Source organism: Haliaeetus albicilla, chromosome 26 (genome assembly GCF_947461875.1).
Source record: "Haliaeetus albicilla chromosome 26, bHalAlb1.1, whole genome shotgun sequence".
Lineage (NCBI taxonomy): Eukaryota > Metazoa > Chordata > Aves > Accipitriformes > Accipitridae > Haliaeetus > Haliaeetus albicilla.
The window spans coordinates 19,854,436-19,882,314 of record NC_091508.1 but is presented as its reverse complement, the minus strand read 5'-3'; the positions used below and the strand labels follow the sequence as shown (position 1 = coordinate 19,882,314).

Below are 27,879 nucleotides of genomic sequence, written 5' to 3'. Positions count from 1 at the left end.
TGGTGTTTAGCCTCTCTCTCAGATGTGCAGAGGCCAGTGTTGCTCTATGCTGATCAGCTTAAAAAGCCCAAGGAAAGTAGGGAGCATGCACTACCAAACTTCTGGCTGTGAAGAAGAGACTGTAGATAAAGGTTCCTGCATCCATGTCATCACAGGTAGCACAAGGATGTGCAGAGGGGCCATCCCCATCTCTGCAGGGTGGAGATGCAAGACAGAGAAAAAAGATGGCTATCTGATGTGGATATGTTGGGTTAGTGTCCCAAAGACAGAAGAACAGGGAGTATTTGTGAGATGGGGGGATGTGAGGGAGCTATAGGAAGAAAGGATGTCTCATATGCATACGGGCAAGAACACAAGCATCTCCCTCTTCTCTGTTGCAGTAAAATTCCCCTCCCTGGAGTCCATTGCTCTCTTCCAGGGAGGGAGGTGACTTGCTTCATCGAGTTTTAAAATACAGGAATGTGAAAACCGTTAAACTCTCCTCAGGAACAAAATTGCAAAAGCAAAAAGTTAAACCTCGCCCTCCCCCCCCCCAAAAAAACCCCAAAGCCCAAACAAAACCAAAACTCCTTGGTTCATGGTGGCGTTGAGATCATGGGCGGGGAGGGGAAGAGATTTTTGAAAAAAAATATTTAAAAAAGAAACAACAACCCCGAGCCTGAGCACTGAAAAGAACAACATCCGAGGAGCTCCAGGAAAACAAGGCATGAATTCAGCTAGTCAGTAGCATTGCTCAGCTGATGTTCACAAGAAGGTTTCAACTTGCTCTATTAGAGACCTCAGTAAACCTTAAAGACAGAGAGAGCATTTAGAAATGCCCCTGAGGTTTTCCGTTACTCTGCAGCAGGCTTGGTAAACATGCCAATAAATACTGGAGAGAGAGGAAAAAACCTTCCAGAGCAACAGACCCACGTTTTCAGCTGGTCAATCTTTTGCATCCACGGCTGCTGCTGCTGTTGATCGGCACTGGGGAGAAAGAGGCAGAGTTGAACTTTTGCTGAGTATTAGGCAGTGCTGCAGGTATTTCTGGGAAAAATAACTTGGAGGAGGCTGAAAGTTACATCTGGAGCCATCTGAGGGAATGTCCTGGTCAGAGACGGAAAGTTAATGGGACTCCTTCTGTCGTGGGGTGCCTGTGAGTATGGAAATCTCTCTGCTCTCCTGGAAGATGGGTATGCTGCAGGCTACCGAGCCTGCAGAGTAAAGGGGAGAAGCTCCCATATGTGTGGTGGGAATTGCTGCCTGTGTCGATCCAGTTTATGATAGCCCTGACTGATAGGTATCCTCTTAATTCTGCTAGCTGCTTGTTTTAATGGCACTGCTTGCTCCACCTGCGGGACAGCTCGTGGTGTGTGGGGATGGCAGAACCATGGGCTTTTGTGAGACCAGCATTTGACCCCGGTGCTGGTTGTGTTTTCTTCTGGAAGAAAATAGCTGAGTTCGATGGCTCTGAAGTTGAGTTTTTAACTCCTGACTTCTCTTAGTTTAACTGAATGTGAAATCCACATAGTAATAGAGGAACACCAGCATCAAAACAACTGAAAAAGACAAATTCTTCTGCGTGCCCTAATTGCTGAGGTAGTCTCAGCTGACTACGTATATTAAATTAACAAAGGGGAAGGCAGGTTTTCTCAGGTCAGAGATTAATGGTTTCTGGCCAGCAGTTTAATGCTATTGCAAATGTACAAAAGCACCTGAGGATGGAGGTGTATAATTAACGACTCTTTAGACTGTTGGAAATGATGTGTGTTTATCTAATCAGACACACTTTCCTCCTTTCTTGCTTTCCTGGAAGTGGCCGTTAAAAGCTGCTGTGACACACGCTCACTTCCAGATGCTGGCCTCACCTCTCGGGCATTGCTTTGAAACCCAAACATACCATCTGATTAAGTGTTTGTAGGTGGCTTTTATTCCAGACCCACCTCACTGCTCCACAAATAAGACTATAGGTTATTCCAAGGGAAGCCGAGAGCCATGTCCAGAATGTCATTGTGCGTAACCGGGAGCCACCGGGCACAACCCGCCGCTGCCTTCCCCTCGCTGAGCTCCTGCCTGACCGATGTGGCAACAGCCAAAAGCCCTTTTGCTTGTCTGGCAGCATGGGAGGAGACCTGGGGCCAGCGGCAGCCTCCCTGCTGCTGCACAGCCATCTCCTCCGTGCTGATGCCCACGAGTTGCTGGTGGGAGCGTGGTTGCTCTCTGCGTATTTACATCAGTATCTGTTCTGCACGTATTCACAAAGCCTGATGTCAGCCCCTTCTGAACTTACAAGCCTAGTAATGAGGTCATCTTAAAACGAAGCTGGTGCTAGTGTGCTTTTTGGAGTAGAGAGACAGAAACATGCAGAAATATTTTGCTGATTTGAGCTTTTATGGCTGCAAGAAGTAAATCACTTTAGGGTAGTGAGGGGCAGTGAAATTAGCTTTAGGTCATTTATAAGTAAGATGTGACGTATGTGTGTGACCCTTAGCAAAGTCCCAGCTGATCTGAGCTTGTCTTATATCTTATGAATCTAAGCGAGGCTGAACTTTTCCAAGCAGCGGTATCTCTGGAGTTGGTGCGGTTTAGATACAACTGTGGTCGCATTTGGAGCCCTGGCTGAGCTGGATGTGTGTTAGTGTGGGAATCCCTGCTACCTGGTGGCTTTTTCCATTTAATCACCATCTTCTGCTTGTAGTCAGTCTTGAATTGGTTATGAATTTTGTGCCTTCTCTCTCATTAAGTTTGTCCAGTGAGCAGCTCAGTGGCTGGCACCCTGGGTTCGAACAGGGACCATGGGGACTACCGTAACATAAGCAATGGTGCTGTGAAGTGGTGGTGGGAAACTGGGGAATCTTTAGGTTTGGTAAGGTTGCTGTTGCAGGAACCACACAAAGCTCAGTGGTTTCCGTTCTCAGGGCTCAGCATGGGGATGGGTTTCGATTCACATGCATTCATTCACCCTCCCCCAGGATTTCCCCTGAAGCTTGGAAGTTGTCATAGGACATTGAGTCCGAAGTTTTCATTTCTGCCCTGTTTGGTGGTGTTGGGATGGGATGTCACGTGGTGATCAGCTAAACTGAACCTTCAGGAAAGATCAGGGACAGGGAGCAGGAGGGTGAAAGGGCTGAAGTTTTCCCAGATGTGATGAAGGCATCCCAAGGCCATTTTGTAAATCCTGGCTGTGTAAGTGAGCAAGGCATTAGCAGCTGGGAGCAGGTTGGAGGGAGATGTGGAGGTAAAGAGAGTCTGGAAAGCAGGAGTCGGAGCTGAACTGTGCTTCACCCCCTCTGTTATTGCTGGAATACTACGTTAAAATGAACTTTATGAAATCTCGAATAAACATGAATGCTGCCAAATTTTGATTTCTCTGTCAGGTTCAGGGCAAGGTTTTGCTCCACTTAAGGCTGGGCCTATAATAGTTGGAAAATATTTGTTCCTTCAGTTAGTTTTCTCATCCTTGTGACTGTAGGGAAAAGCTCAAAGCTGCGTCCCAGATACATTCTTTAAGTTAAAAACATGAAGATAAAGCAACAAATCCACAGATGTATTAAACTATATTTTTGTTATGATTTTTCTCAATGCCAGTCCCATGACTTGTGGTTTAGAGTGACGTTTGTAACTCCTGAATTCCAGAGACCTCAGTTGAGATCAGGGTCGTAGTCCGACCTGGCTACTTGTTCAATAGCAAAAGCTTCATGCAGCCCTAGCTGTTGCTGACTGTGGTGCAATAATGTTTTGAAAAAGACCCAAAACAATAGAGAAAAAAACACATTTGAATCTCAAGGACGGCACAGCTGCAACATCCCGTCCTTTTGACTTTGTAGTTAACAGGAGCAGGGGGTCTGCCATGGTTTGAATTTTATCTGTGTGACATTAGTGCTGTCGGTAAGTGACACCCTCCTGATGCGAGAGTGCGTTGTTTTGCAGGAGCCAGGCCAAAGACACTCCAAAGGAACAGCATGGACAGCTTAGACCTCCTGAAGTTCCCTTCTGAAAAGGTAAGCAAAGGTGTCTGGCCTTGAAGATTAAGTATCAGTAGGAACCTGTAATGGCTTGTTGACTGGCTTCATTTGCAGGGAAGTATGCAATTAGCAGATATCATTGGAGTCAATGGGATTAACCAAAGAGGGTTTCTGGAGAGCTTGGAGGAGAGGAACAGCTGGTCTAACTAAAAAGGCACTTAACAACTGAAAGCTGAAAAAGCCACTTCTATGCTTTTTTGAAAAAAACAGCCCTTTATTGAGAGGATAATCGTTAGCATTTTAGCCCCTTTAGTGGCTGGTGGCAAATCTCAGTGCCTTATTAGCCCAGCGGAGAGCTGCATTCAGCACAAGCAGGGAAGGAGAGGTCAGAAGCAGGAGATGGTGCGTTGCAGGAGGCAGAGGGTATTTATTGTTCCAAGGGGCTCTAGGGACTGCCTCTGCTCTGGTTCGCTGCTGGAAATGTCACATCCGAGCAGATCAGCGTTTTCTTAGTCTCCCCAGGGCAAAGGCTGTTTCTACAGTCAGCTGGGAGGCACTGAACCTTTCCACCTACGGGGATCATTTAAGTTTCTGAGAAAATCCTGCACAGGATCGCTGGGTCTGCCCAGCGGCAGGCACTGGTGCTGCCATGGGGCTCTTGCAAGAGTGTTTTGGATGCAATTCCCCTTCCTCTCCCCTCCTGCGGCTCCTAGGGAGAGCTGATTACAGTCATGGGAGAAGGTTGTTTGCGTCAAGCTTGCTATGGTGAGGGTGATAAGATTGTAAAGAATAAATCAGTGGAGTGAACTGTGATGTCTCCAGAACCCTCTCATTATTGTCTCACCCTCTCTGCCCTTTTTTTCTGCCAGAGATAGCCTTCAAAGTCAGCAGGGACCCCTGTTACTGCACAGGCCAGGAACTCTTGTCCAATGCCTCTGCACGGAGCTGTGTGTCTGGGCAGAGTCTGTCTGTCAGGATGCACCCGCGTCAGCTCTGAATGCCCCAGCAGACAGCGGGAACACTGCTTCCCTGATCGTCCTGCTCTCTCCAGCCTGTGCCTTATTCCTTGTTTTGAGCTTCTCTGGTTTTAGCTCCCAGCCATTGGTTCTTGTTTATTCTTCTCTCTACCAGACTAAAAATCTCTTTATTGCATGCTGGTTTTTACCCTGAAGGTACTTACGTGCCATAATTGAGTCATCTATTCTTTTTGTCATGAACTAAACAGTTTGAGGCCTCTAACTAAGGCAGTAAGGCATTGGAAGGCAGTTTCTTTCCAGTTCTGAAATCTACTTTTGTGGCAGCCTTTCAAAATGTGGACACTGGCCTGGCTGCAGTTGGTCCCATCAATAGCAGCTAGGGAAATGAATCTCTTCTTACTTGTTCTCCCTGTTCCTGTTTCCATTGCAAGGAATGGAAAAGTAATTTTGGCTACAGCCTCCCACTGTGCTGTTGGTGTGCTGTGAATTCAGATCCTGTTCAGTGTTCTTGGCTTTCTGGTGTATGTGCCCTAAAATCCCAACCTTGTGGGCCCGTGGGTCATGTCCTGAGCTGTGCTTGAGCTTCTTTCACCTGCATGTAGTTGCTGCAGTGAGGACACCCTGGGGAGTCCCCTCAGTGCTTTGTGTGTGATAAAAAGGGTGGTTTGCAGCCCAGAAACACTGAAGCCCAAAGCATCAAGCAGGTTTAGGCACTCTGTTCCCACCAGTAACATGTAAGGTGCCTGGTGCCTTTAATAAGTGTCTTTGGAGCTAAACACGGAATACTCCTGCTGATGCTTCTGTACAAGGGCCTCATCTGCATGACAGCAGTAATGAGGCTGTTGTGATAATACAGGCAGGGCTATTAACCCAAGTCTTCTGACAGAGAACAGATAGAGTTGTGTGTGTTTTGGGGTGAGAAAGGAGGAGCCAGGCGCAAGGCAGGGCCTGGAAAAGCAAAGAGAGGAGCTGCAGTGAGAAGGGACAAAAACTAGAATTCAGGAGATGTGTGATCTCTGTCACCTCATTTTCCCCATGCATTACATGGGGGTGATAATCCTATATTTTGCATGGCTATGGGAGCACTGAGCACAAGCCTTTAAGAGAGCAAAGGAAGACAGCAGTGAGAGAACAGGGGACTGCTTGTAACCATCTGCTGTAGTTAGTCATGTTACCCTGGGGTCCCCACGTGCTTCTGGTAGCATGAGGGTTGGCAAAAGAGCTGAATGGGACTCCAACCATTCATGTTGATCTGCCTTTTAGGAAACTGTTGGGTAAGGGCTCCTCTTCTTCATTAAGTCAGTGGGAGGCACTGAGGCAGGCAATGCTCCATGTGTGCTGGGAACCAAATCCTAGAGATGGGAGATGCTGTGGAGCATCTAGTGTAGCCATGTTCCTTGGAGCATGGCCAGGTTATCCATGGTTCAGTGTGGGCTCGCAGCATGGTTGGGTCCTGGGAGGAAGTGAAGATGCAGCAAGTGGAGGGGCTTGTGCCAAGAGTTTGATATTCTGGGCAAGATAAGCTTGCTACTCTGGAAGAGGCTTTTATGAGTGCAGTTGCCAGAAATCACCAGCAGCACTGACTGCTTCTGGACCTTTCATCCATCATTCCCTATGCCTGTAAATAAACCAGCCATGCCTCTACCTCCATACCTGGATTTTTTAAGAGGATGCTACTTTCCCCTGACTTCTCCCTGTGGATAAGTTGACTACTCTGTGTTGTTGGGGTCATGCTTCTTCTCCACTCATTAAAATCACCCGCTGTGGAGATAGGCAAAATGTCCTCATTCAGCCCTGCACATCATGAGTGGCAAATCACACCGTCTAAACTCCATGTTAACTTCTTGCTTCTGTGTGTCTCCTGTTCTGTGGATACTTGCCAACAGATCTCCACATAAACCTGAGACAAGCAATTTGTGCAATGACTATTTCTTGTTTTCCCAAGGACCAGAATGGGGACAGCCACCACATGGGAGACCTGAAGATCTCTGGAAAAGAGTTCTTGTCATTACCTGCAAGGTCAAAGAAATACCGGGAGCACCAATCCAGTTCAGAGAGAAAGTCCCAGGGGTCAAGTACATCGCCACTGGATACCAGTGAAGTCCGAGTCCAGGTGTCACAGTCGGTAGGAAGATGTTTTTTTTTTCCTCCAGTGCTGATCTGGGAGTTTCTTATAGCGTGTTCATTCTTACTTCATTTCTAACCTGATATGGGTGGCAGTGTGGCCTGTTGGCTGGAAAACAGAGCCTGCATATAGCTTTACTGTTGACTGTTTGGGCAACTGTAGGCAAAAAGGCATTTTGCCTTTTTGAGCCTTGGCTTCACTGTCCATTAAGCAGAACAACGGTACCAACCTCCAACATGAACTGGTTTATGAGAGCTTGGTATTTAGTGGTGGTATTGGTAACCTTCTCTTGAAGGATGAGATTTTAGACCTGAACTTTCCTGCATTTGGGACTGTCAGGATGTGATGCCTTGAATTCCAGAAGAACACAGCTGTTTGGAGACCTCGCTGTGTGGACGCTGATCAAGTCAGGCTTGTTGGGGTTCATGAAGAGTGGGCTTGTTGCCTTCAAGCAACACAGTTCTTTTCAGGTTTTTGATGAGCACCTAAAAATGCTAGTTGCCTTTGCCAAATCTGGGACCTTAGTTATTGTTCCCTCTCATCTCCTGATCACATTGATGGTCTCCAGAGTGATGTGATTCATCAATCATTAGGTAGAGATAATAGAAAATCATGTTCTAGGAACTTCTCTTTGGAAGCAAGTTAGGTGGAGCATGCTTCCTAAAGAGCAGAAGCTGGCAAGAGGAGCTGACCCTGATGTCAGTGATTTATGGGTTACTGGCATGCAGCAAGTCCTGTGTTGGGTGTTGGAAGAGCTCTGGCTCTGCCTGTGCTTGGATCCCCAGAAGGCGGTGGGGATCCGTGTCCTGGAAAGGTCTCCACGTGCCTTTTTGATGTCTTTAGCATGAACAATTGAGCTGTTTGTTAGGCTGTTATCTTCCAGTTGTGTTGATGTTTATGTTGCGGCACATGGCAAATACTATGTACTGGGGAGGTTTCCTGCAGCTGTGTTGGTTTTGTTCTCAGTGCTGGAGACAGGGATCACACCCACAAATGATGGCATGTTTCTGGATCATGGGAGGGGGCTTGGAGATGTTTGAACTTGGTGATCTCAAGTGAGAAGCCCCAAGTCCTCAGCTTGTTGTTGCCAAGAGATATGGAGCATGATAGGAAAGATTTAATGATCGCATGGGTGCTTGAAAGTATTTAAGCTCTTACTTTATACTGAGACTGTAACACACTATCACAGTCCTGTGATCACGCAGTGATTCCAGATGGAATAAATCCAAGCCAGGAAAGATAGGCCTATTTTTTCTTGGCATTTAAGAAAAGCAAAATAAAATATTTTCATGCGGGGTAAGAAAGGGTCTGAGCTGCAGAGCTTGGGATGAAGCTTGTCTGTAGAGTGGGGATGCTTGAAAGTGTTTCTAGCACAGAGTCCTTTGTTCCGTGTCTGCAGATCACGGGGAGAACATATCCTGCTCTACCTGTGTGCATGTGCGTACATACACATCCCTTTTTGACCACAGACATTCCTGATTTTCAGTTCTCTGACCACCGGAGACAGGATCTTTACACCAGCTGGGCTTTTTTTAGACTTCTCTGAGCTCATTCTTCATTCCCAACAGTGCTCGTGGAAATGGTCTAATAGGAAAAGCATTTCCTACTGCTCACCGGTGCAAACATGATCATTAGAAAGAAAACAAAGCTCATCTGAGCCAGAAAGGAGACAGCAGCACAGGGGCATCCGAGGCAATACAAAGGCAGAAAAAAACCCACTTCTGCCAGAAACAGTCTTGTATTTTTAACTCAGACGTTCAGCCAGAAACCAAACAAAAGTCATTCTCCATCAAGAGCAAGGCAAAAAGCATTCCTTAGCAGTGTAGTTGTGAGTACATAAGCTGTGTCTAAGAAAAGGCCCCATGGGACATTGCCAACTACCAGTGACCTTGTGACAGCACACACGGGGTTTTGGTGAATGTCCATGAAAGAACGAGTGTAGACATACACTCTCCAGTCGCAGGAGGTGCCTTTCAGACCCCTGGGGTACGTGCTGGTTCCTGACTCTGATGGAAGTGTGTGAGCAGGCGAGGGACACGCTGGTCCTCCCACCCTTCAGGGGATGGGGGACCACACAGCAGGGATGCAAAGGCCAGGGTTTGCTCTTGTAGAGTGGTGGTTCTCTGCCTGACTGCTGCCATCATCTTCTTTCACCAGTTTTTCTCCCAAGGCATCTTCCCTGTGTGCCCTGACTTTGCAGTGTGTGTGTGTGTGTGTTAGCTCCCTGTCTGCTCTGGATTTGTGAGCTGAGCCCCAAGAGTCCATTTTTAGTTCAGTTCCCAGGCTTGCCTGGTGCACATGGTAGTGAAACAACATAGAGTGAATTCAAGAGGACGTGCAGAGCAGCAGTATATGGGGAAAAAAGGGTATCTTCCTCCTTACAGACACTAAACGTGTCCCGTTTTATCCCGGAAGAGAATAGGTCAATGCACTCAACAGTGCTCGTGGCTGGAGGAGAAGGTGACTGCCTGTCTTACGTTTTAAAGAATGTCCTTTATTCAGTATCTAATGGACCATAGTCCATATCCCATAAAAATGACAGTGACAAGTGTTTTATTGGGTTTTTCTTCAGACCAGTAGCTATACAGAGTTACGTGGCATGATCGGGGTTGCGGTCTCTGTAGGCAGGTGCTCCAAATGGCAGAGGGGAGTTTGCTTGGCAAAATGCAGGTGGGACACTGAAGCCTCCCAGCATCGCTCTTGGTGGAGCATCCTGCCATCCTTCCTTGCCAAGGAGGCTGGAGCTTCCAACTAGGTTTTGCTGCTGCCTGTGCATCCACAAAGTGAAGGCAGCTGTATTTATATCCCCTTTCCTAAAGTTTTCTGAAACACCCTCAGAAATCCAGGAGCTTCCCAGAAGCCAGAGCTGGAGAGGCTCGGGAGGTATTTGAAATTCTGCCCTGATCCCTGCAGTGCCTGGCGGTGCTGCATGCACGCTGTTTGTCCAGGCATAGGAATAAATGGTCCATCACCCCTGTTGCAGGCAGCAGAGCCTTGCCGGCACATGGCTTACACCAGCTGGTTGTCTTCAGACCGTGTCCCGCCACACATGAAATACCCTCCAGAAAGGCTCTTTTGCCAGAAGAATGTCTCTGCAGTATGTCCTGGTGGACAAGGCTGGGTCACTTCAGGTGAATTTTGTTTTGTGTTGGTGCTCCCAGCTGTCGGTGATGCCAGCCTGACTTTGTAGCATAGGCCAGACCTCAGAATGTTTAAAGTCCATGTCGTCCTGCAGGTACTTGCCAAAAGCGAAGCAACCCGTTGCCTTGTGTTCTGTGTTTGTCCCCATCTGTCAGGGCTACCAGGGCCATGTCAGTCTGTTGTATGGGAGTGTGGGTGGGCTTTTTTGAAAAGCTGTAATTCCCATCCATGTGAGTCTTTTAAAATCAAATGTAGCAAACCCCATCCAAAATGGGAGAGAAGCTTTCCCAGGTCAGGCTGTTCAGGCAAGAATCCCCCCAGATTCCTCATTTTGTGAATGCTCAAAGCAAAAATCCTCTTTAATCCATCAGTAAACAGCAAGTCCTTAATTAGAGGTGAGCTCTAATAGTTGATTTAAGGTGCTTTTATGGGATGCCACAATACTCGCTGTCCCATCAGAAGGCGTGAACTCAGACTGCGCGCTCAGTCCTGCGTGCTGCTCTCCCACGGTCGTTTTGCAGAGGGGAACTGAGGCTGTGCGCAGGGATGCCCAGGAAAAAACTCATCCCAGGCCCCAAGCTGAGTGATGCAATCTCTGGATAAGTCCTGCTGTCAACACAGCTTCTGACCTCCTTCCAAAGGGGCTTTACTGCAGCAGGCAGGTCCCTGGGACAGCGATGTCCTTGTGGGTGCAGCGCCTGAGTCAGAGCTCCCGGGTTCGTTGCCCATCTCTGCCACCAACTGCCTCTTGTTTACCTCCCTCTTCCCCATCTGTGTGATGGGGTAATGCCGCTTCCCTGCCTACCCTGGGGAGGTTACAGAGGCGTGATGATGGCTGTAAAGTTGTTTGAGCTTTGGATGGCAGGAGCTGTGGTGGTGTTATTAGCATTGGTGATGATGATGCTAATTACCGAGCTGCTGGGAAACTCCCCATGGGAGGAGGCGGGAGAGGGGAGGGGAGGCAGGGAAAAGTGAAGGGAGGCGAAGTGAGCTTGGGGATGGAGAGGAGCCTGTCCCTGCTGGCAGCTCTGTCGGGCCCTGGGAGAAGGGCTCAGCCTGTTGGCAAAGCCGTGGGGATGCTGGGATGGATAGGAGAAGCCATGGCCCAGGTGCTGCGTAAGGTAGGAGAGCGTGCCAGGGCCCGCGGCAGGTCCCTCCGTGCAGCTTAGACCTTCCTGCCATTGCTGTGGAAGATGCTGGTGTTGCAGACGATGGAGAGCTCGCGCAGGAGGGTTGCATCGCTGGCGGGGCAGACACGGGCTTCCTTACCCCTCCCGTGGCCCCGTGAAGTTGGGGAATTTCCCTGCCATGGCTTGTGGTCGCTGGGAGGAGAGAGACCAGCACTGCCTGGGTCTGGGGGACGGGCAAGGGCAGGGTCTTCTTCACCTTTGAGGTCAGGTCTGGAGCTCCTGTGGGAATACTCAGGGCTGTGAGTGCCTGGTTCTCCACAGGCAAAGGTGGGTTTGGTCTGGGAGAAGCTGGTGAGGGTGAGATGCGTTTGGTCACGGTTTCTCTGTTGAAGCAGAGCTCTGAGGACTAGTAGCCACATTAGAGCTTGGTCCCTGTGCCTGCAGTTGCAGGCGGCCAGATCCATGCGCTCCCTGGGACACGTGCATGGCACACCTTCTGCGTCTCCTCTTTTAAAAGTAATATCAAAGCAGGAGGTCTTGTACCACGTGAAGCTTGCAGACATCAAAGGCTAGCTCATAAATTTAGCCCCTCTGCTCTGCTGGGGAGAAGGTCATAATGCTCCAGCTCTTGATTGGCTTGGTAACAGCTGCGTTTTAGAGGGTTACTAGAAGGACGAGATTTTTCTAACACTTCAGAAATATCAGAGGTTGTGTGTCCCTCACCCCCCTCTCTGAGAGAGCAACCACTGGAAAAAGGAGAGGGTCTATGGAAGAAAGGGGCTGTGTATTCCTGAAAAGACTGCCTGGGGAGGGGCTGGGGACCTGCCCCAATTCTGGGCCTTGCGTTGAAGGTCAGTACTGAGCTAAAGTCTCTGAGGTCAATGGGACTGTGCACGTGCCAGGGCTAAAGCACTTCATTGGGTCAAGGTCCAACGGCTGGAGCAAAAACCATGGAGAGAGGTAAGGATCAAACCTAATCCTCTCCCCTCCTTGGGGATCCGTGCTCTAGAAATGGTCCTGTCCATCTGGACTCTGCTCTTCCCAGGGGAGTACATCAGCTCAAGGGAGCAATTCCTTGCTCTTCAAATCTGTCCTCCACCCTGTCCTCAGCAAAGAGCATTTATAGTCAAGAGAAAGAGGAGCTGCACTTGATTGCAGTGACGACTTGCAGAGATGGGTTGCTGATGTATTTAGACACTGAACAATTTGCAAGCATACTGCATCACCAAACGTTGCCTAGGCCAAATGTTTTTATAAGACCTTTTTTATGATTACAGTGAGAAGCAACCATAAAAGAAGGGAAAATTTTGTAGATCATACCGCCCCCCCCCACCCCAAAGGCAGGTTGCCAGAGCTCTTTTGATGGTTTCTCTCTCATGATTTACTAGGGGATTGTCAGGTTGCAGGAGCGATGCACAGAGCAGATGCTCGTGGTTGACCCTCTGCCTGGCCTGCAAGAACAAGAGTTCAGTTCCTGGTGTCACGGGGCAGGGAGCAGAGCTGGAGGGCAGCGTGGCATCCGTGGCAGAGCCGGGCAGGGAGGTCCTGCTTGCCCCTGCTGAATCGTGGTGTTGTCCAGGCAGCGCTCAGATGTCGGGTGCCCCCATCCATCCCCTGTGACTTCACCGTGGACTGCAGAGTTTGCCAGATGGATGTTGGGGTGCAAGGTTAAATACAGCCTCGGGGGCTTCCTCCCAGACACTTGCACTCCGGCCCCGAAGCATCTTTTTCCCTGGTTGTCTTGTATTGTTTGAGAGAGGATTAAACTGATACTTCCTCGCAATCCCTCAGGAACTTGAACATGGCAGGGTTGCACCAGGCAGCCTTTGCTACTCTATGGTGGCTGTCAGTGCATCCTCCCTCTCTTTTAAGATGAGGTAGCCTCTTTGTCTCATTGATGTGTAAACTACCGCAATGCAAGCGCAGTGCAAATGCACACCCTCGTTTATCCCACAGCCTTTATGTTTTGTTTAACTGCATGGGTATAATTATGCCATTATCGTTGGTCAGACTTTCTAGTGTAAACGTGCTCCGAGACCGAGAGCAAGGGGGATGGAGAGGAAGAGAGAAGCCAGAGTCAGGGAGAGGGAAGGCGGCTGCTGCTAAATTTAAGACTGTTCCTATGACACCTGGAGACTGCTGTGCTGGTGTCAGTCCTGTTGGAACTGAGCAGGTAAACACTGAGCTGCGGCTCGTTCTTGTAGTGCTTTATCTTCCTGTTCAGTTTGTGGGACCTTCTGTAGTGCTTTGGGCAGACGCAGACCTGGGAGAGAGGCTGCACTGAGATATTTCCTAGCTGGAGGCAGGATGCGCTGGAAGACTTTCTGGAGGGCTCGAGTCTGTCGGGTATCAGGAGGCTCTTCCAGGGGTTTGAGCTGTTCAGAGAAGTGGCCAGTGATCAGGTTGCCTCCCCAGAGTCATCTTAAATTGTCTGACCTTTCTTTCCGTATGTCTATATGAGTCTTTTTGTTAAGCTCTAGGGCCCTTCTTTTCTTTAGCTCCTCTTCTCTGACTCAGGTGGGCTGGTTGCACAGATGCTGCATGAGCCAGGAGAGATTTAAAAAACACTCTCCCACACCTAGAGGTGCAGCAGAGCCAGAGCCAAGGCTCTCATAAGTTTTGCAGTGCAGAGCCGTGACACGCTGGTCCTCGCTGGGACTTGGGCGCTAGCATGGGAGGCAGGGAAACAAGGGGGTAGATAGAAAATCTCTGCAAAGTAACTGCACGGAGATGGTGGGGGGAGGCAATAGCGTTTTCTGGCTTGCACTGCCTCTGCTGCATTCATTGCCTCATAAGTAAATTATCAGTTTCTTCCTTAAATATTAACAACTGCCAGGTAATGAATTCCCCCTCTCTGTTTTATAATGGCACTAAAATTGGGAATTGCCTTGGTTTTCTCTGTAATTATCCAATGAGAGCGTATGAGTGAGAGGGAGGCACGGCAGAGCTGGGCCTTGCAGGCTCGGCTGCAGGCAAGTGTCGTGCCTGGGGGACTGAACCCAGGCACGACCCTTCCCAGTGGGCAGCTCCGGTGTGCGGGGCTGGGGCTGCGCAAGCAGCGATGTGAGGCTTATGGGTTTATGATCCTTCATTAAGTTACTTTTTCTCATGCAGGGGGGGTGGGTTTGGGAGGTAGGCTAGCATACACAGTTGGAGTAAAAGCCAGAATTACCTGCCAGGCTCCTCGGTATCCCACGGAGGAGAAGCTGGTCCTGGTGAGGTGTGGTTGGGAGACTGGGTGGGGAGGGAGCAGTGTCCGTGGCAGGGAGAGGTGAGGCAGGAGCCATCCTGATCCTCCAGGGTGCTGGGGACAAATGCTGCACTTGCCTCTCTCTGGGGAGCCCCTCCTCGGTGCGGATGGCACCGCATTTCGGACAACTCTGTGACTCGAGGTTTGGTTTTGTGAGACACCGGTTGTCTCCAGAGCTGTGCACGGGTCCCTGCACTCTCTCTGCACAACAGTCCACGTTGTGCCAGTCCAAGGCTTTTCCTTTGCATCCTCTGCCTTGCTTATCTGGGTGGCCAGAGGAGACTTCCTTAAAATCAGCCCTGCAGAGTCCAGAAATAGGAGTCCAGAGACTCTGCCTTAGATGCCTTGGGCGTAATGTAGACGGCTGCCTGGCTTGATTTGAGAAGCAGCGATCATCTCTTCTACCCACAGCTTTAGCTTATGAGAAGGATATGGGCACTGGCTGCTTTAAGCACCCTTTGCAGCCAGGTCCCAGGAGTGTCTCTGCTCAGAGCAATGGGCTTTTCAGCACCGAGGAGACTCTCAATTGATGCTGTTTTCATTTTGGAAAAATGACAGCTCTGCTACGGAGCCCCTGAAGGTTGCAGGGAATGGTTTTGACGTTTCTTAATTTAAGCCAGAAAAAGGCCAGACTGTGATCTCTGGGTCACCTCTGAATATTTGACCCTTTGGGGTGCTGAAGCAGAAGAAATGACCCCTGCAAGGTGCACTGCACAGCACAGAACAAGTGTTAACTCTTCTCTCCCCTTTGTCCTGCAGATGATGTGGAGGACAAAAGCTAAGTAGAAAAGAGAACCTGTCACCACTTAAGAAGCAGATAACTCCCACGCACTCTGTGGGACAGGACTGATGTTGGCAGGGCAGATGGTATCTGTATGGGCCGCAGCTCGATCAGTATCCTTTATCTGGGGCGGAGATGGGTGAGGCCTGCTTGCTCAGGGCTTGTCCCAGAGCTGCCCTTGCAGTGACCTGCCCACATTTTGCTCTGAACAGAAGCAAGGCAAAGGTGTCGCTGCCTCTAGGCCTTGTCCTCAGTGAGATACTTCAGTGCTTAAGGTCCCAGACAGAAAGCTGAATTCCTTATCTTCCTCTCTTTGGGATATTCTTGTTACTGGTCCATCCCCTTTCTGCTTCTTCCTGCTATGCCTGTCCCTTGTTTCTCCTCCTCCCAGGCTGAGGATGGGTTATGAATCAAAGCTGTGCTGTGGAAAAGAGATAGGAGGCAGGATTTAACACAAGCCTGTGCTTGTGCATCAACTGAGTGCAGAAAAAAGGAAGGTAATGGCTGCCCCATGTGCAGGAGGGCTGTCCAAGCCCTCAGGTGCACAGAAGTTACACCAAGGACCCCCAAGGTCTGGATGCTTCTCAGATCCCTTGGGCTGAGGATCAGAGGAATGTATGAAAGCATGTCGGAGAATCCCATAGTCCATCCATAACTGGCTAAGTGCGGAGGCCAGTTTTGGAGCTAGAAAACTATAAGAAAGAGCCTCTTACCAGAGGAACCTGCTCTAGGAAGGAGGTGAAAACTGAACTGGTTCTCCAAGGTCCCCCAGCAGATCTTTTCTGGAGGTTACGACAGAAGGTCTGCAGACCGGCTAGTCCAGTGGTCCAGGCTGGAGCTGACTAACCAAGCTACCGAAATACATTCTTCTTCCCTTGACTCACTGTAACTGAGTTTTCAGTTATTGGCACCTTGAAGCCATAATTGAGGTCTGCGTTCCTCCTTGCACAGCCTTTTTCTCCCAGCAAATTGTCAGCCGTCAAGTGGTATGAGACAGTAAGAGAGATGTTACGCTCACCATTTCCTAGAAACTGTCACTTTAAAGAGAACAATACTAAAAACAGGGATGAATTGAAGCCAGACCCAGAGCAATAAAACTCGAAATATTTGACTTCTCTCAAAATCTGGAACTCTTCATTCATTTCTAGGGTCTCTGCGGTGCCTGGGGCACTTTGTAAGTTCATAGTTCTGGCCTCTCGCATTTAATAAACTGCACATGCGAGAAGAGCTGAAAAAAAAAAAATCTTAGCTCAGGTTCTCTTTGAATGTAAATCAGCATAACTCTGCTTAAATCACTGGAGCTATGATGACACCAGATGACACAGGGGCCTCTGGTGACCGGGGATTTTGTTTGGTTTTCTTCTACAACTATCTCTTGCTCAGGCAAATGCGAGTGCAAGAGGTAGCATGGCTGTGCCAGCAGTAACCTGTATCTGTGGCAGCGCCGGGGACTGAGCTCCCAGCCGTGGCACGTAAGGATGAGTGCCTGATGGACCTGGCCGGTCTCTATGGGTGGACTGAGGCTGGGAAGGGAGCGTAGTCTGGTTGTGCTTGCTGGAGCCGTGCTGTGTGTTGTTCTGTTGCTTGGTGGGTCTACGTAGATAATCTTATCTGTACCAGTAACTTGTGTTTCTGTTTATATGAACTATATTTAAAAAACAAGGAAATGCACCCTAATAATATGGGCTTTGGGTTTCGTTTAAGGACAGACCTGTAGCAGTGCAGGAGCGTGTATAATCAGACCAGTTTTGTCTGTATCTTATCTTTGATAGTGGCTGTTACCAGCTGCTGGACAGGGCTCCAGCACTGGAGGCTCTCCCAGAAGACACAAACACAGCACAACCTTGGGGCAAGTTTGGCTTTTGTCTGTTATTGCCCAGCTTGCGAGAGGCCAGATTGCAGCCTGTGAGCAGCTTGTCCAGTGTGGTCACTTGGGCATCCTGCCCAGGGGCCACCCCGCTGCCTTCGTTCATCACCAGCGCAGCTCCGTCCCCAGTATTCGCTGGCGGTCAGGCAGGAGCGTTCAATGACCCAGGCGACGGGCAGGTTGTTCTCTAACCCACTGCTTATGGATAGACATGGTCCCATCCAAAGCCAGTCCTCTCTTCTGGATTTAGGATAGTCTTGGGGTGAGCAGAGGTTTTGGGGTCTCTCTGGGTTCTCTTTGTGTCTGTGCTTGTAGGTGCAGGAAACCGAGGCTCCCTGGGAGCTGGCTGAGGGTCCTCCATGGTTGCAGGAGTAAGGAGAAAGATGTGAATCCATAAATCAAAGGAGCCTGAAATGAAGAAGGTTCAAGTGCTGTTTCTTGGAGCTCTCATGATAAAAAACCGTTGTGGCAGCAGGAAAGCTCCCTCTGCCCCTGTATGAGTGTGAATGGAGCTGTCGGGAGGGGGGGGATGTCAGGGTTAGAGGTGCAGGCAAGCAAATCCCAGCTGGACAGGAGAAGGTCACCCTGCTTTTGGCAGTCACTGCTGGCTGCCTGCTGGCCAGGGCACAACCCGTGTCCGGGGTTAACGTGGCAATCATGAGCCTCTGCTCGCACCTCACCTTCAGCCTGCGTCCACATTTCCCATTAGCAGTGCTATTTTTGAGCCTCCCAAGGCAATTAACACCAATTAATCTAAAAAAGCCTAAATAATGGTTTTTCAGAGCCCCCGGCTCCTTCCTGTTCCCCATGCAGCCCCAGAAGACTGCAGCCCGAACCTGGCAGAGAGCTGAGCCCGGTTAAGTGCTTTGCGTGCAGGGAGAGCGGGGGAAGCTTCTTGGGGAGATGTGCAGTTAGAGAAGGGTCCCGAACTATCCCGTGGATCCAACTTTTCCATCCTGGATCGTGGTGTCTGTACCACAGAGGGGTGCAGTTCCCTGCAGTGCTCGTTCTGCTGGAGGAGAGGGGGAACCAGTTTCTGCAGATCAGTGCAGCCCTCTCTTGAGAGCCAGCAAAGAGTGAGCCTGCTGAATATGCTTGGGTGCAGGAGGTGCAACTCCCCTGGGATGTGCAGAAAAGTCCTTGAAGGATTTTTTAGCTGTATCTAAAGCCATTTGCATCCTAGTATTCTCTGGGAACTGTCACGTGGAGCAAATCAGCCTCCCTGTCTTTGCCTTCCCCAAATGGGGTGTAGTTTCATCTTGCCCTTTTAACTAGCACGTACCAGAGCAAAAGCTGCTTTTTGCTGATAGGAGAAGCTGTTCCTGTGTTTGCGTGTGATTTTTGTCTTACCTGTTTAAGCTCTTCTGAGAAGGGCTGTGTCTGACGATCGTTGAAATGGTAAACCCATGGGTACCAGCCCCAGCATCCTCCCTGCCCCCAGCAGGGCCAGGATTTCATGTTTTGTGGGGTGCCTTGCATAACAAGGCCTTGATCTTGAGCGCAGCCTTCAGGCATTACTGGAATATGAGTAAATAATAATTAAGATTTGGGCGTTTGCTGCAGTGAAGGGTGTTTATATGAAGGTTAGATGTGCGTTATGGGTGCTAATGTAGACGGGTGTGTGCGGATCCACCGACTAACTTTACCCGATCGTTACCACCCCTGGTAAAGGTGCTGCATCTGTTCAGCTGGTTTTTAAAACAACGCTATGCTAAGAGCAAGTAGGTGTCTAAATAAAAGTACGTTTCAAGAAAGCAGCACAATTTTGGCAATCCAGAGACAAGTAGGCTTTTTTTGCAAAGCGTTTTCAAAGCAAATTGTCAGTAGGTTCCAATTTCAGATGCACCGAGCACAGTATATTGTGGGGAGGAGGGCATATCTGCTGCTGGGGGAGCGTTGGATCATTTCCATCGCTGAAGACGAGCGTCTCCTTCACTGGCAGCGGGCTTATAGGCACCTGTCTCCTCCATCACCTCCTACTCCTCGGTAGGGCTGGAAGTGGGGAGGTGGTGGTGGGGACTAGTGGATACAGTAGGTGACTGGGAGTTGAGCACTGTATGTTAACCTTGGCTTCTGTGCTAATTAATCAAGAATATGGGTTATATCCTTTAAAGCAACGGAGTTATTTTGGTTTAGCAAATTACTGCCACTCAGCTGAGACTCAACAGCTGAGTGTGGTCCTAGTTCCACCTCCCTCCAACTGCAAAGTAAATCACTGCAACTAGTTTCAGCTAAAATGTTGTGCTTTCCTGCTTGGGTGTGTAACGGTGTGCACGGCCAGGTACCGCAGCTCTGTGTGAGGGTGGGCATTGGTTATGCTCCAAAAACTTACTGCTTGCTGGCATCTGTCTGTAACCTGACTTGTTTCGACCAAGTAGTTCAGGTTCACTCCCAGTTTTGGTATTTAAGGGATGCTCCGGGTTTTTGATGGGTCAAATTGGCCTCTGGAGCTTCCCCTCTTCTTCTGTGGACTGGAGAGACTGACCTGGAATGCTAATGCTTCTAACTTGTCTCCTTGGTTAGTAATTTAAGCTTTAGGTGCTAAATCTAGGCTTGTGTGTTTCTATTAAATGGTGACAGGGAAACCCAGACTGGCAATGGTAAGTGCTGTCAAATCCTATGTGGGAAAGTTGCTACATGAACTACAGAATATTGTTGTAGCTCTTTGAGGACTGTTTGAATATGCTGACTAATATATTGCCTCTCAAAGAGAAAATAGAAGTAATTTCCGTGCCATGGATGCACTGGTCTCAGCAGTGAGGGCTGGCTACCTGTGATTTCAGGTAGATGACAGTGTAGCTGGGGAAAAAGTGCAAATCCAGAATTAATAAGATTGCTGCACAAAGTGGCCAAATCTGAGCACGTTTGTGCTAACTTTTCAGGTGGTCGGATCAGCACTGCAAGTAGCAAAGGTGTCAGTAACACTTCAGCCAGACACCCACGCAGGCCTGCCACACTGTCTCAAAATAAAAGCGAAAACGATATTGTCACCTGCTATTGATCCAAAGGGGTGGATTTAAGCCACGTGTGGCAGTAGGGCATGCTCCCAACAGGTCAGCAGTTACTGTATTCAGGAAGGAGGGAGCGTGGGTGAGTTATTTTGATTTTGTTTGAAACAATAAAACCCAAGTTATTTGAAATCTTAACAACAGAACCAGCTTTTAGCACCGGCGTTTATAGGGATGAGTGGGCGAGTTGTTTAAAGGAAAAAAAAAATCTTTGAAAACAGTCCAAGTAAGGGTGATAATTTCATCCTACAAGGAAAGCACGGTGCACACGTTGTGTTTGAGCAGCGTGTGAATGGTCTGCACCAGGGGCTGTGGCTGTGCAGTTTGCAAAACGCGCTGACGGGCACCCGCGTGCCGAGGGCACCCTCGGGCGCACGCTCACAGCTCCCTGGTGCGAGACCTGGAGTCTGAAGTTGCAGGTGGTGTCTCTGCAGATCGCAGACGGCTCACTCGCTCTCATTTGCTGCATCCTAAACTCAAATGCAAAAAGTTGCTTCCTCTTGCTGTTCCAAGCACTGACCTCTTGTGTGTGGGCTCTGCTCCTTTCTCCTGCATTTCACCCCCAATACCAGCTTCAAATGCCCCCTTTCATAGCTGTCCCAAGTCAACTCAGCTCTTCAGGTAAGGGGCAGAGTCTCAGTTCTGGTTCATTCCCCTCTTACCCCTCTCCACCAAAGTATCCCCTTAACTCAGCTCCCCAGCAGCGCAGCAGCAGGGAAACGGTGGCCGCAGCACAGACGTTCTGCTCGCGAGAGCTGCAGCGATGTCTCTGCCCCCACACCGAGCGCGACAGCAAGCAGATCGGCTGTGCCCTGCTCCTTGCCCTTCCTTGCACCTTCTTTCCCTCCTCAGTTGCTGTAGCATTTTAAAAAATTAAATTGCAAACTAAATTGAAGTTTAGTATGTGAGCTCCCCAGGCAGCAGCTTAGTTTGAGGCTGATTCCCAGTTGTCTCTTGCCTTCCATAGCCTGTGGCATCAGAACAAAATAGGTGCAGAGTAATTGCCTTTTGCCCGCTCTGTCCTGACACGAGGATTTTGCAAGGTCCTGTGTGAAGGAGAGTTGGCCTCTTCTCCTGGCACATGACAGATGGGGCTGCCCCACAGGACAGATCCTGGCCAGCATCACTGGTGCTGCGGAGGGTCTTCTTGCATGTCTGCAGCATCCCCACCGCGGCGGTTCTGCCCGTGTCTCATCAGCACAGGGTGTTTTATCACTTGTTGCTTCAGAGCTTGTGTTTGCCCCTGAGCACAGCCTGACCCCCCCCCCCCCGTCAGCCAGGTCGGCACCGATGGATTTGCAGTCCCCGACCACGGCTGCCCCAGCCCTGCTGCTCTCCTCCTGGAGATGCTTTATGCATCCGTGATGCCTTGTCCTTTGGGTCAGGATTGTTGCGAAGCCCAGAGAGGCTTCCCAGCCCCTCTTGGTGGATAGGAGGGGTCTGGGGGCTGAGATCCGCCATGCCCTGTGTGCAGTCTGGCAGGGGCCAGAGCCAGGTACCGAGCCAGGAGTCCTGATCTCGGACCCCACACAGTTTCCATGTTTCTAATTACTGGGTGGCTCCTGGAAATAAATTTACTGGTATGGAAAGGCACAGGCAGTCCCCCAAAGCTGCATTTGTTCAGGATAAAGAAACTTCCTACTTTTGCAATGAAAAATGAGAGTGAAGTGTAAGAGGACAGTGTGGACAGAGAGCCGAGAGTGCCAACGGGACTCTGTCCTCGTTTTGCTGCTGCCCTGCCAGGTGGCCTTTGGCAAGCTGCTTCTCTTTCCAGTGACCCATTTCAGTGTCAGAAATCCACATTTCACATTCACGTTTCACAAATGGGAGGTAAGAGCAGCTCTTTGGCTGTTACGTAGCATTTCCATCTTTCCATGTTTAAAACCTTATTGCAATTAGAAATGTCCGTCTGTTAAACAGTGGTACATTTAAATCAAGGATGCCTATGGCTGAGCATCTTTGGCTTTTGCAAGAGGACAAAAAAAAAAAATCACGTATCTAATAATATGAGGAGCAGGAGGACTATCTGGAGCTAAAAATGGTCCTTCAATATTTTGGTGCTTTAAATCTGAGTGATCATATTGTGTCTGTATGTGCACAGTGCATTTACTGTCGTGGTGCGTGTGCCTGTAGAGCTGAGTGTGTTTGCAGATGTAGTTTAGGAAAATTGATCCCAATCTATTTTTAAGGTAAAGTGTGTGTGGTGGGTAGGAGGTGAGGAGGTGGAAGGAAAGCTAAATATTCGCATAGCTCCACTGTGTGTTTAAGAGCATCATCTAATAACACTAGGATCGTGGCAGCGAGGTGAGGGAGAGACGAGCGCTTCGCTGGAGTCCACCCCCTCGTGCAAGGGCACAGGAGTGACTCCGGGAGGAGCGTGGCGAGCAGGGCTGTCGCTTTAAGCTGCATCTCGCACCCAGTGGGTCACTGGTGCTGGCGACGTTCTTCACATGGCTGCGCGCTCCGCATAAATCTCTGCTCCGGCAGCCGGAGCGGAGCTGGAGAGAGCTCTCTCTGGCTGCTAGCGGTAGCTAAAGAGCATCGAAGCGGCAGCCCCGCATCGCCAGCCTCTGCCTGGCGAGGTGAGGTTGTTCTCGCCCGTGGATATGTAAAAGCTGGAGCCTGGGGAAGAGCTGGCTGCTGAGGTCAGTAAGTAAAACTTGGTTTTTGTTTGTGTTTCCCTTCTGTCCTCTGAAACGAGAGGCTAGATCGGGGGTGAGAGAAGGAGGTAGATAGAGAAGAGAGATTTACTCAGGCCAGGCTTGGATATTGCCTGTGTGTGCTTGTTTTTTTTTAAAGTTTGCAGGTAGCTTCAGTTTGAACTTTTTATTATTAATATTTTTGCAACTTTCTGGGAAATAGATGCAAGCAATGCACAGGCTGCTCGAGTGTCTGCTGATGTCTTACAGCAGAGTGTGACAAGTGCGGTTGGTGGTTTTCTGTGGCTGGCGGTGCTTACTGGGGGAGGACGGGGTGTCTGCCGGCCAGCCCTGCCTTTTAGAGGGAGTGTGGCAGCAGTGCTCGAGGATTGGCATTGAAAGGGAAGTGCTGTCCTCAGCAAAGACTGGGCAAGTTTAACAGCTTTTCTGACTTTGAAGATGACGGTCTCATCAAGGAGTGGAGACTCCAGCCGAGGTGTTGGTGGCCGGGGACTGGGAGACCCCCGCTCCCGAGCCGCAAGATGATGCTCCAGGCGTTTCACCTCCTGGTAAAACAGGCTGCGGCTTTTGGCCATGGGTTTGCTTCCACTCCTGTCCTCCAGCCTCCCCCTGTCTTCTGGGAGGCTTTCTGCAAACCTGCCCTCCGGTGCCTTTCACCAGGTGAAGCGATGAGCTGGGGAAGTTAATTCAGTGCCTGATGTACCTACGAGGTGAGGGGGTTTGGGGTTGCGGCCATGCCAGTGGTGCTGGCCCCCGTGGTGGGTTTGTCCAGGGCGAGGTGTTGGGGTGATGCAGGGATAGAGAAAAGCCGTGTGGAGGGGACTGGCAAGCAGTGGGGCTGTCCGGGATAAAGTGCTTTCAGCACTGGCAGTCACCAGCACCACCCCTGCCCCACTCATGCCTGGTGACTTTGAGGTTGGCTGCCTTGAAAAGAGAGGAGGTAAGCAGTTGTGATGTATCTGCGTTATAGAGGGAGAGACAGATAAGGCATGGCACGCGGGTGTAGAGGTGTTGGAATGAATATCTGCTAGGCCCTGGGCAGATAAGCACCTGCTAGAACAAGGGGCACAATTTTTCCAAGAACAGTCCGCAGTCGAGAGCTTGGCACTGGGGACCGATCGCTGGGTCCTGTCCCAGCTCTGCCACTGCGTCACTGCAGGACTTGGTCAAGTCACTTCATCTCCACGTTGTCTCTTCCCTGAAATAAGGTGAGGAGGAGTATTCGTGGTGGACACGTTTAAATGCCAAGGCAGTGCTCTCTGAGGGAGTAACGGTGAAAACTGCTGCATTATCACTGAACCTGCTGCCATCCTCACCTCATCCCTGACCTGGCCCACACGCCAGAGCCAGATCGCCTTTGAGCAGCAGCTCCTGAGCTGGATCCGCTGTGCCAGACCCACTGGGGTCCATCCACCGCTGGGCAGCAGGTCCTGCCCACAGGTAGGACAGCACCGTCCCCCTCAGAGGGCTGGATGAAGCCGCCGCGAGCGGTCCTTGAGCTTGACAGCTCCTTGCTGCATCGGGGCATGTCTGCAAAAAGTTGAGCCTGGAGGAGAGGAGGGGAACCAAAGGCAGGCCAGCGCCCTGTGGGGACACCAGCTGCGAAAGGAGAAGCTGATCTGACAGAGGAACAAGGTTTGGCCCTTTGGGTAGCTCATGAGAGCACCTGCAGTTTGGTTTGGTGGGCGAAGCTCCCTTCGAAGGGAACGTTTCACCCGTGCGTGGTACAGCAGGTGCTCTTGGCACGTGGCGGTGGCAGGAATCGCTGGAGGATGTGCCGTGGCTCTGCCAGAGCAGAAATCATCCGCCGTGGTCCTTGGGGACCTCTGGAGCCCTGTCCCTGGAGCAACCCGGGAGCGTGTTGTTGCATGGCCATAATCAGACAGGCTTTTGGTGGGGCTCAGCAGCGAATGCGGGGAGAGCTGTATCCCACCCTGGCTGCTGCTGCTGCTTCCCGGGGAGCCCTCTGGCACTGCCCAAGCTGACTTTAAACCCTGTGGGGGCAGCAGGAAGCTGTGGGAGAATCCGCCGTTGCCAGAGCTGTTAGGTTGAGGGTATTTCTAAGAGCAGGTGCCCGTGTGTGGTGGGGGAGCACGGCTGGGGCCGGCGGTGGTGGGTGTGGGCTGCTTGGGTGGCAAAGCAAGATTGGGGACAGGGTGCTCCCAGGAGCGGCGTTATGGAGCAGAAAGCCATGAAAGAAAAGAAAGAAAACCGTGCGGAAAGCACGGTGCCAGTGGCATTGACCTGCTCCGACCAAGGACTTACCGCTCCTGGCCTGGGATGTGTGTGTGGGGCCGGGCAAAAGGACCCACCCCCATCTGCCTGCCAGGGAGCACTGTGTCCTGCTCCACAGGGCCCTCAGGGATGGAAACACCATGTGAAACTAGCACGGAAATAATTAACATGTCCTCTGCCAATCCCGGGATGGGGCTCTGGAACGGGAACGTGTCAGAGAAAGGCTCTTCTCTGCAGAGACCCTGCAGGGCAGTGGCATCCAAGGGTGGAAACCCTGCGGGGCATTTGTGGGCTGTGGCTTTGGGTGTTGGGAGGTAGAAAGTGTTTTAGCTCTTGCAATTAGGCCTTCTACATTTGTTTAATGGCTTTCCTGAATCCGGGTGCAAATGGCCAAGGGGGTTTAGGCACAGGAGTCTGTTCTGACTTTGTTTTGCTTTGCATGGGATCACTTCAGCTTTGGCCTCACCTGTGCATCCAGAGCAGCTAATCTGAGGGATTTCCCCATGAGATGCTGGTCTGTGCCCTGCACTCCTGTGCCTGGGGGGCAGAGCCGGGCAGCCCAGGACCTTCTCATCCAAAGACTGTGAAAGGTTTTATTTAGTATGAGTGAGAGTTTATCGGAGAGGAAATAGGGTGTGTTTGTGCTCCGCAGGGCAGTGACCTGCAGCCTGGGAGAGGCAGGGGCTTGGGGCAGCCTGAAGAGCTGCTGGTCCCGGCTGAGCAGAGGGACAACCTGGGGCGGCATCGCTGCAGGGAGAGCAGCAGCAGGCACCCAATCGCTCCCTGCAGCTGCTCTTCGCTGCCTTTCCAATGCCTCAGCTGTGTTTTACACATCCTGAATCCAACCTGGCAGGTTAAACAACCTCCTCATCCACCAGCAAATATATGTATGCAAAAGCCTGGATGCCTTCCAGTGAGGGAGACCTGTTTCAGGTGAGTGAGTCCTGCGCCCGGGCTGTCCTTAGCCAGGTAGCTCAGCTCTCCGATGAGCTGGCAGTGCTCAGGTGGAAATACTGCTCACAAAAAACTGGAACAAAGCTCTGACCCCCACCTATGGGACCTCCACCTGCCTGGGATGGTGGTCGTCCCTCTTCTGCCAGAGGTTGGGGAGCAGGAGCAGAGGCTCCGTGCTTGTCCGTGTCCCTGCGTGGGAGAGGCGTGTGTGTCTCCATGGCCATGCCAAGGGCAAGCGTGTTTGCAGCCAAAGCTGCCCTGGGGGTGACCTCTGCAGTGCCAGCAGTCCCCAGGCTGTGGGTGCCAGCAAAAGCCCCAGGTCCCTCTGTCCAGTGCAAATGGGGTTGGTTTCCCTCTTTGTACGTGATGGAGGCTGGCTGACCGGAGGAAAGTAACAGTTGGCAGAATTTGGGTAGCTGTGGTGCTGGGATGAGGCAGAGCATGGGGAATGAGGCCAGGCAGGGACACCAGCCATGGGGTGAGAAGTGGTCTCGAGGCTGGAAACCAAAGCTGCTGCCCAGGAACCGTTTAGGGATCTGGGTCTCAGGCCCATGGTGACCGGTTGTTGTGTGTCTGTGCTATCGCAGGACTGTTGCTCAGCCCCGTTAGGGGATGCCCTGGCTCTCGGGAAGCCTCCTGACCATCCTGGATGTGCCAAGCCCTGGGTAAGCACAGCTCGGTAGCAGATGGTGCGCCCCGGGGTGTGATTACGCATCCATCTGCCCTCACAGCTCCTTCCTCGGGGCTAGGAGCAGACTGCGAGCGGAGGGAGCCAAGCACTCCGTGCCTTGTCATATTTGGGCGTTTTAATTAGAGAGGTGCAGGCCTGGGGCAGCGCTGGAGGGAGCCTGGCGTCAGTGGGTGCTGCCGCGTGCCCTGCTGCACCCCACGTCCCGGGCTGGCGCAGCACGTGCAAGCCCTAATGCTGGCCCACGGGCACTCGCCTCCTGCCCCTCCGGTTGCCACCAAACTGGGAGGTACCCAGGCATGCAGCCAGCCCCGTCCCACATTCACATGCACTGGCTGCTCTTCCTACTGATTCAGAGCATCCTTTCCTTTCCCAGGCGCCTTTTGAGCTGAGATCCCCACATGCGAAATTGCAGGGTCCCTGGCAGGATGCACCCGGGGGGGATCTGGTCTCTGCAGGGGCGAAGCCCCAAGCTGGGGGCTCTGACCTACGCGCTGCCCGGCTGCTCCCTGCAAGGCAAAACTTCTGTGGACCTGCGACTGCTCTGATTTACTCTGTGCGGTTGCGGGGAAAGCTAGAGAGAGGCTTGGTGTGAATGAGCCGGCTTCCTCCTCTAGCCTGAAATTTGGGTCACGCAAACCAACATAGCAGAGCTATGATAGATGTAGTTCATCCTTGGTTCAAGCCCAAGCAAGCTTTGATTTCCAAGGTGCAACTGTTGATGGTTCAGAGAGTCCTTCTGAGCTGCTATTTCATTAGCGGATTGGCACGTGGAAAGAGGTGAGAGGGGTTTTTCCCCTCCCTGATCAGTTCCCACATTGCTAATGTTCCTCTCTGGCCCGCTGCTAATTTTGACGCTGCCCTAAATAGAAGCTGAGTGCATCTCATCTGCTTCACTTAGCATACAGGAAAATTGTTTTCCTTCATTTACTGAATCCAACTTGCGGCTTTAACCCTGTCAGCACAAGTGTCTCCCTGTTGCAGACCTCCCTTGAAGGGCTTCGCTTGCCTCTGCCCCGACGGAGAGCTCTCTGCTGGGAACAGCACTGCACATGATAGGAGAGGGAGAGCTCCTGGGCTGCCCAGGACGGTCACCAGTAGAGCTGGGAGAGGAGCTTT

At 50.9% G+C, this 27,879-nt stretch overlaps 1 protein-coding gene across 7 annotated transcripts in view; it reads left to right on the top strand.

The window, feature by feature from the left end:
- GPSM1 (G protein signaling modulator 1) overlaps window positions 1–27,879 on the top strand; it is an 82,255-nt gene that overhangs the window by 46,504 nt on the left and 7,872 nt on the right. For 4 of the 7 annotated variants that reach the window (XM_069771110.1, XM_069771107.1, XM_069771108.1 and 1 more), the window contains 2 exons: window positions 3,910–3,980; window positions 6,867–7,046. In XM_069771110.1, coding sequence (XP_069627211.1) covers window positions 3,910–3,980; window positions 6,867–7,046 — 251 coding nt within the window. Of the gene's footprint in view, window positions 1–3,909; window positions 3,981–6,866; window positions 7,047–22,633; window positions 22,873–26,659; window positions 26,738–27,879 lie in introns of those variants that run through there. The other 3 variants (XM_069771113.1, XM_069771111.1, XM_069771112.1) reach the window with 3 other exon arrangements.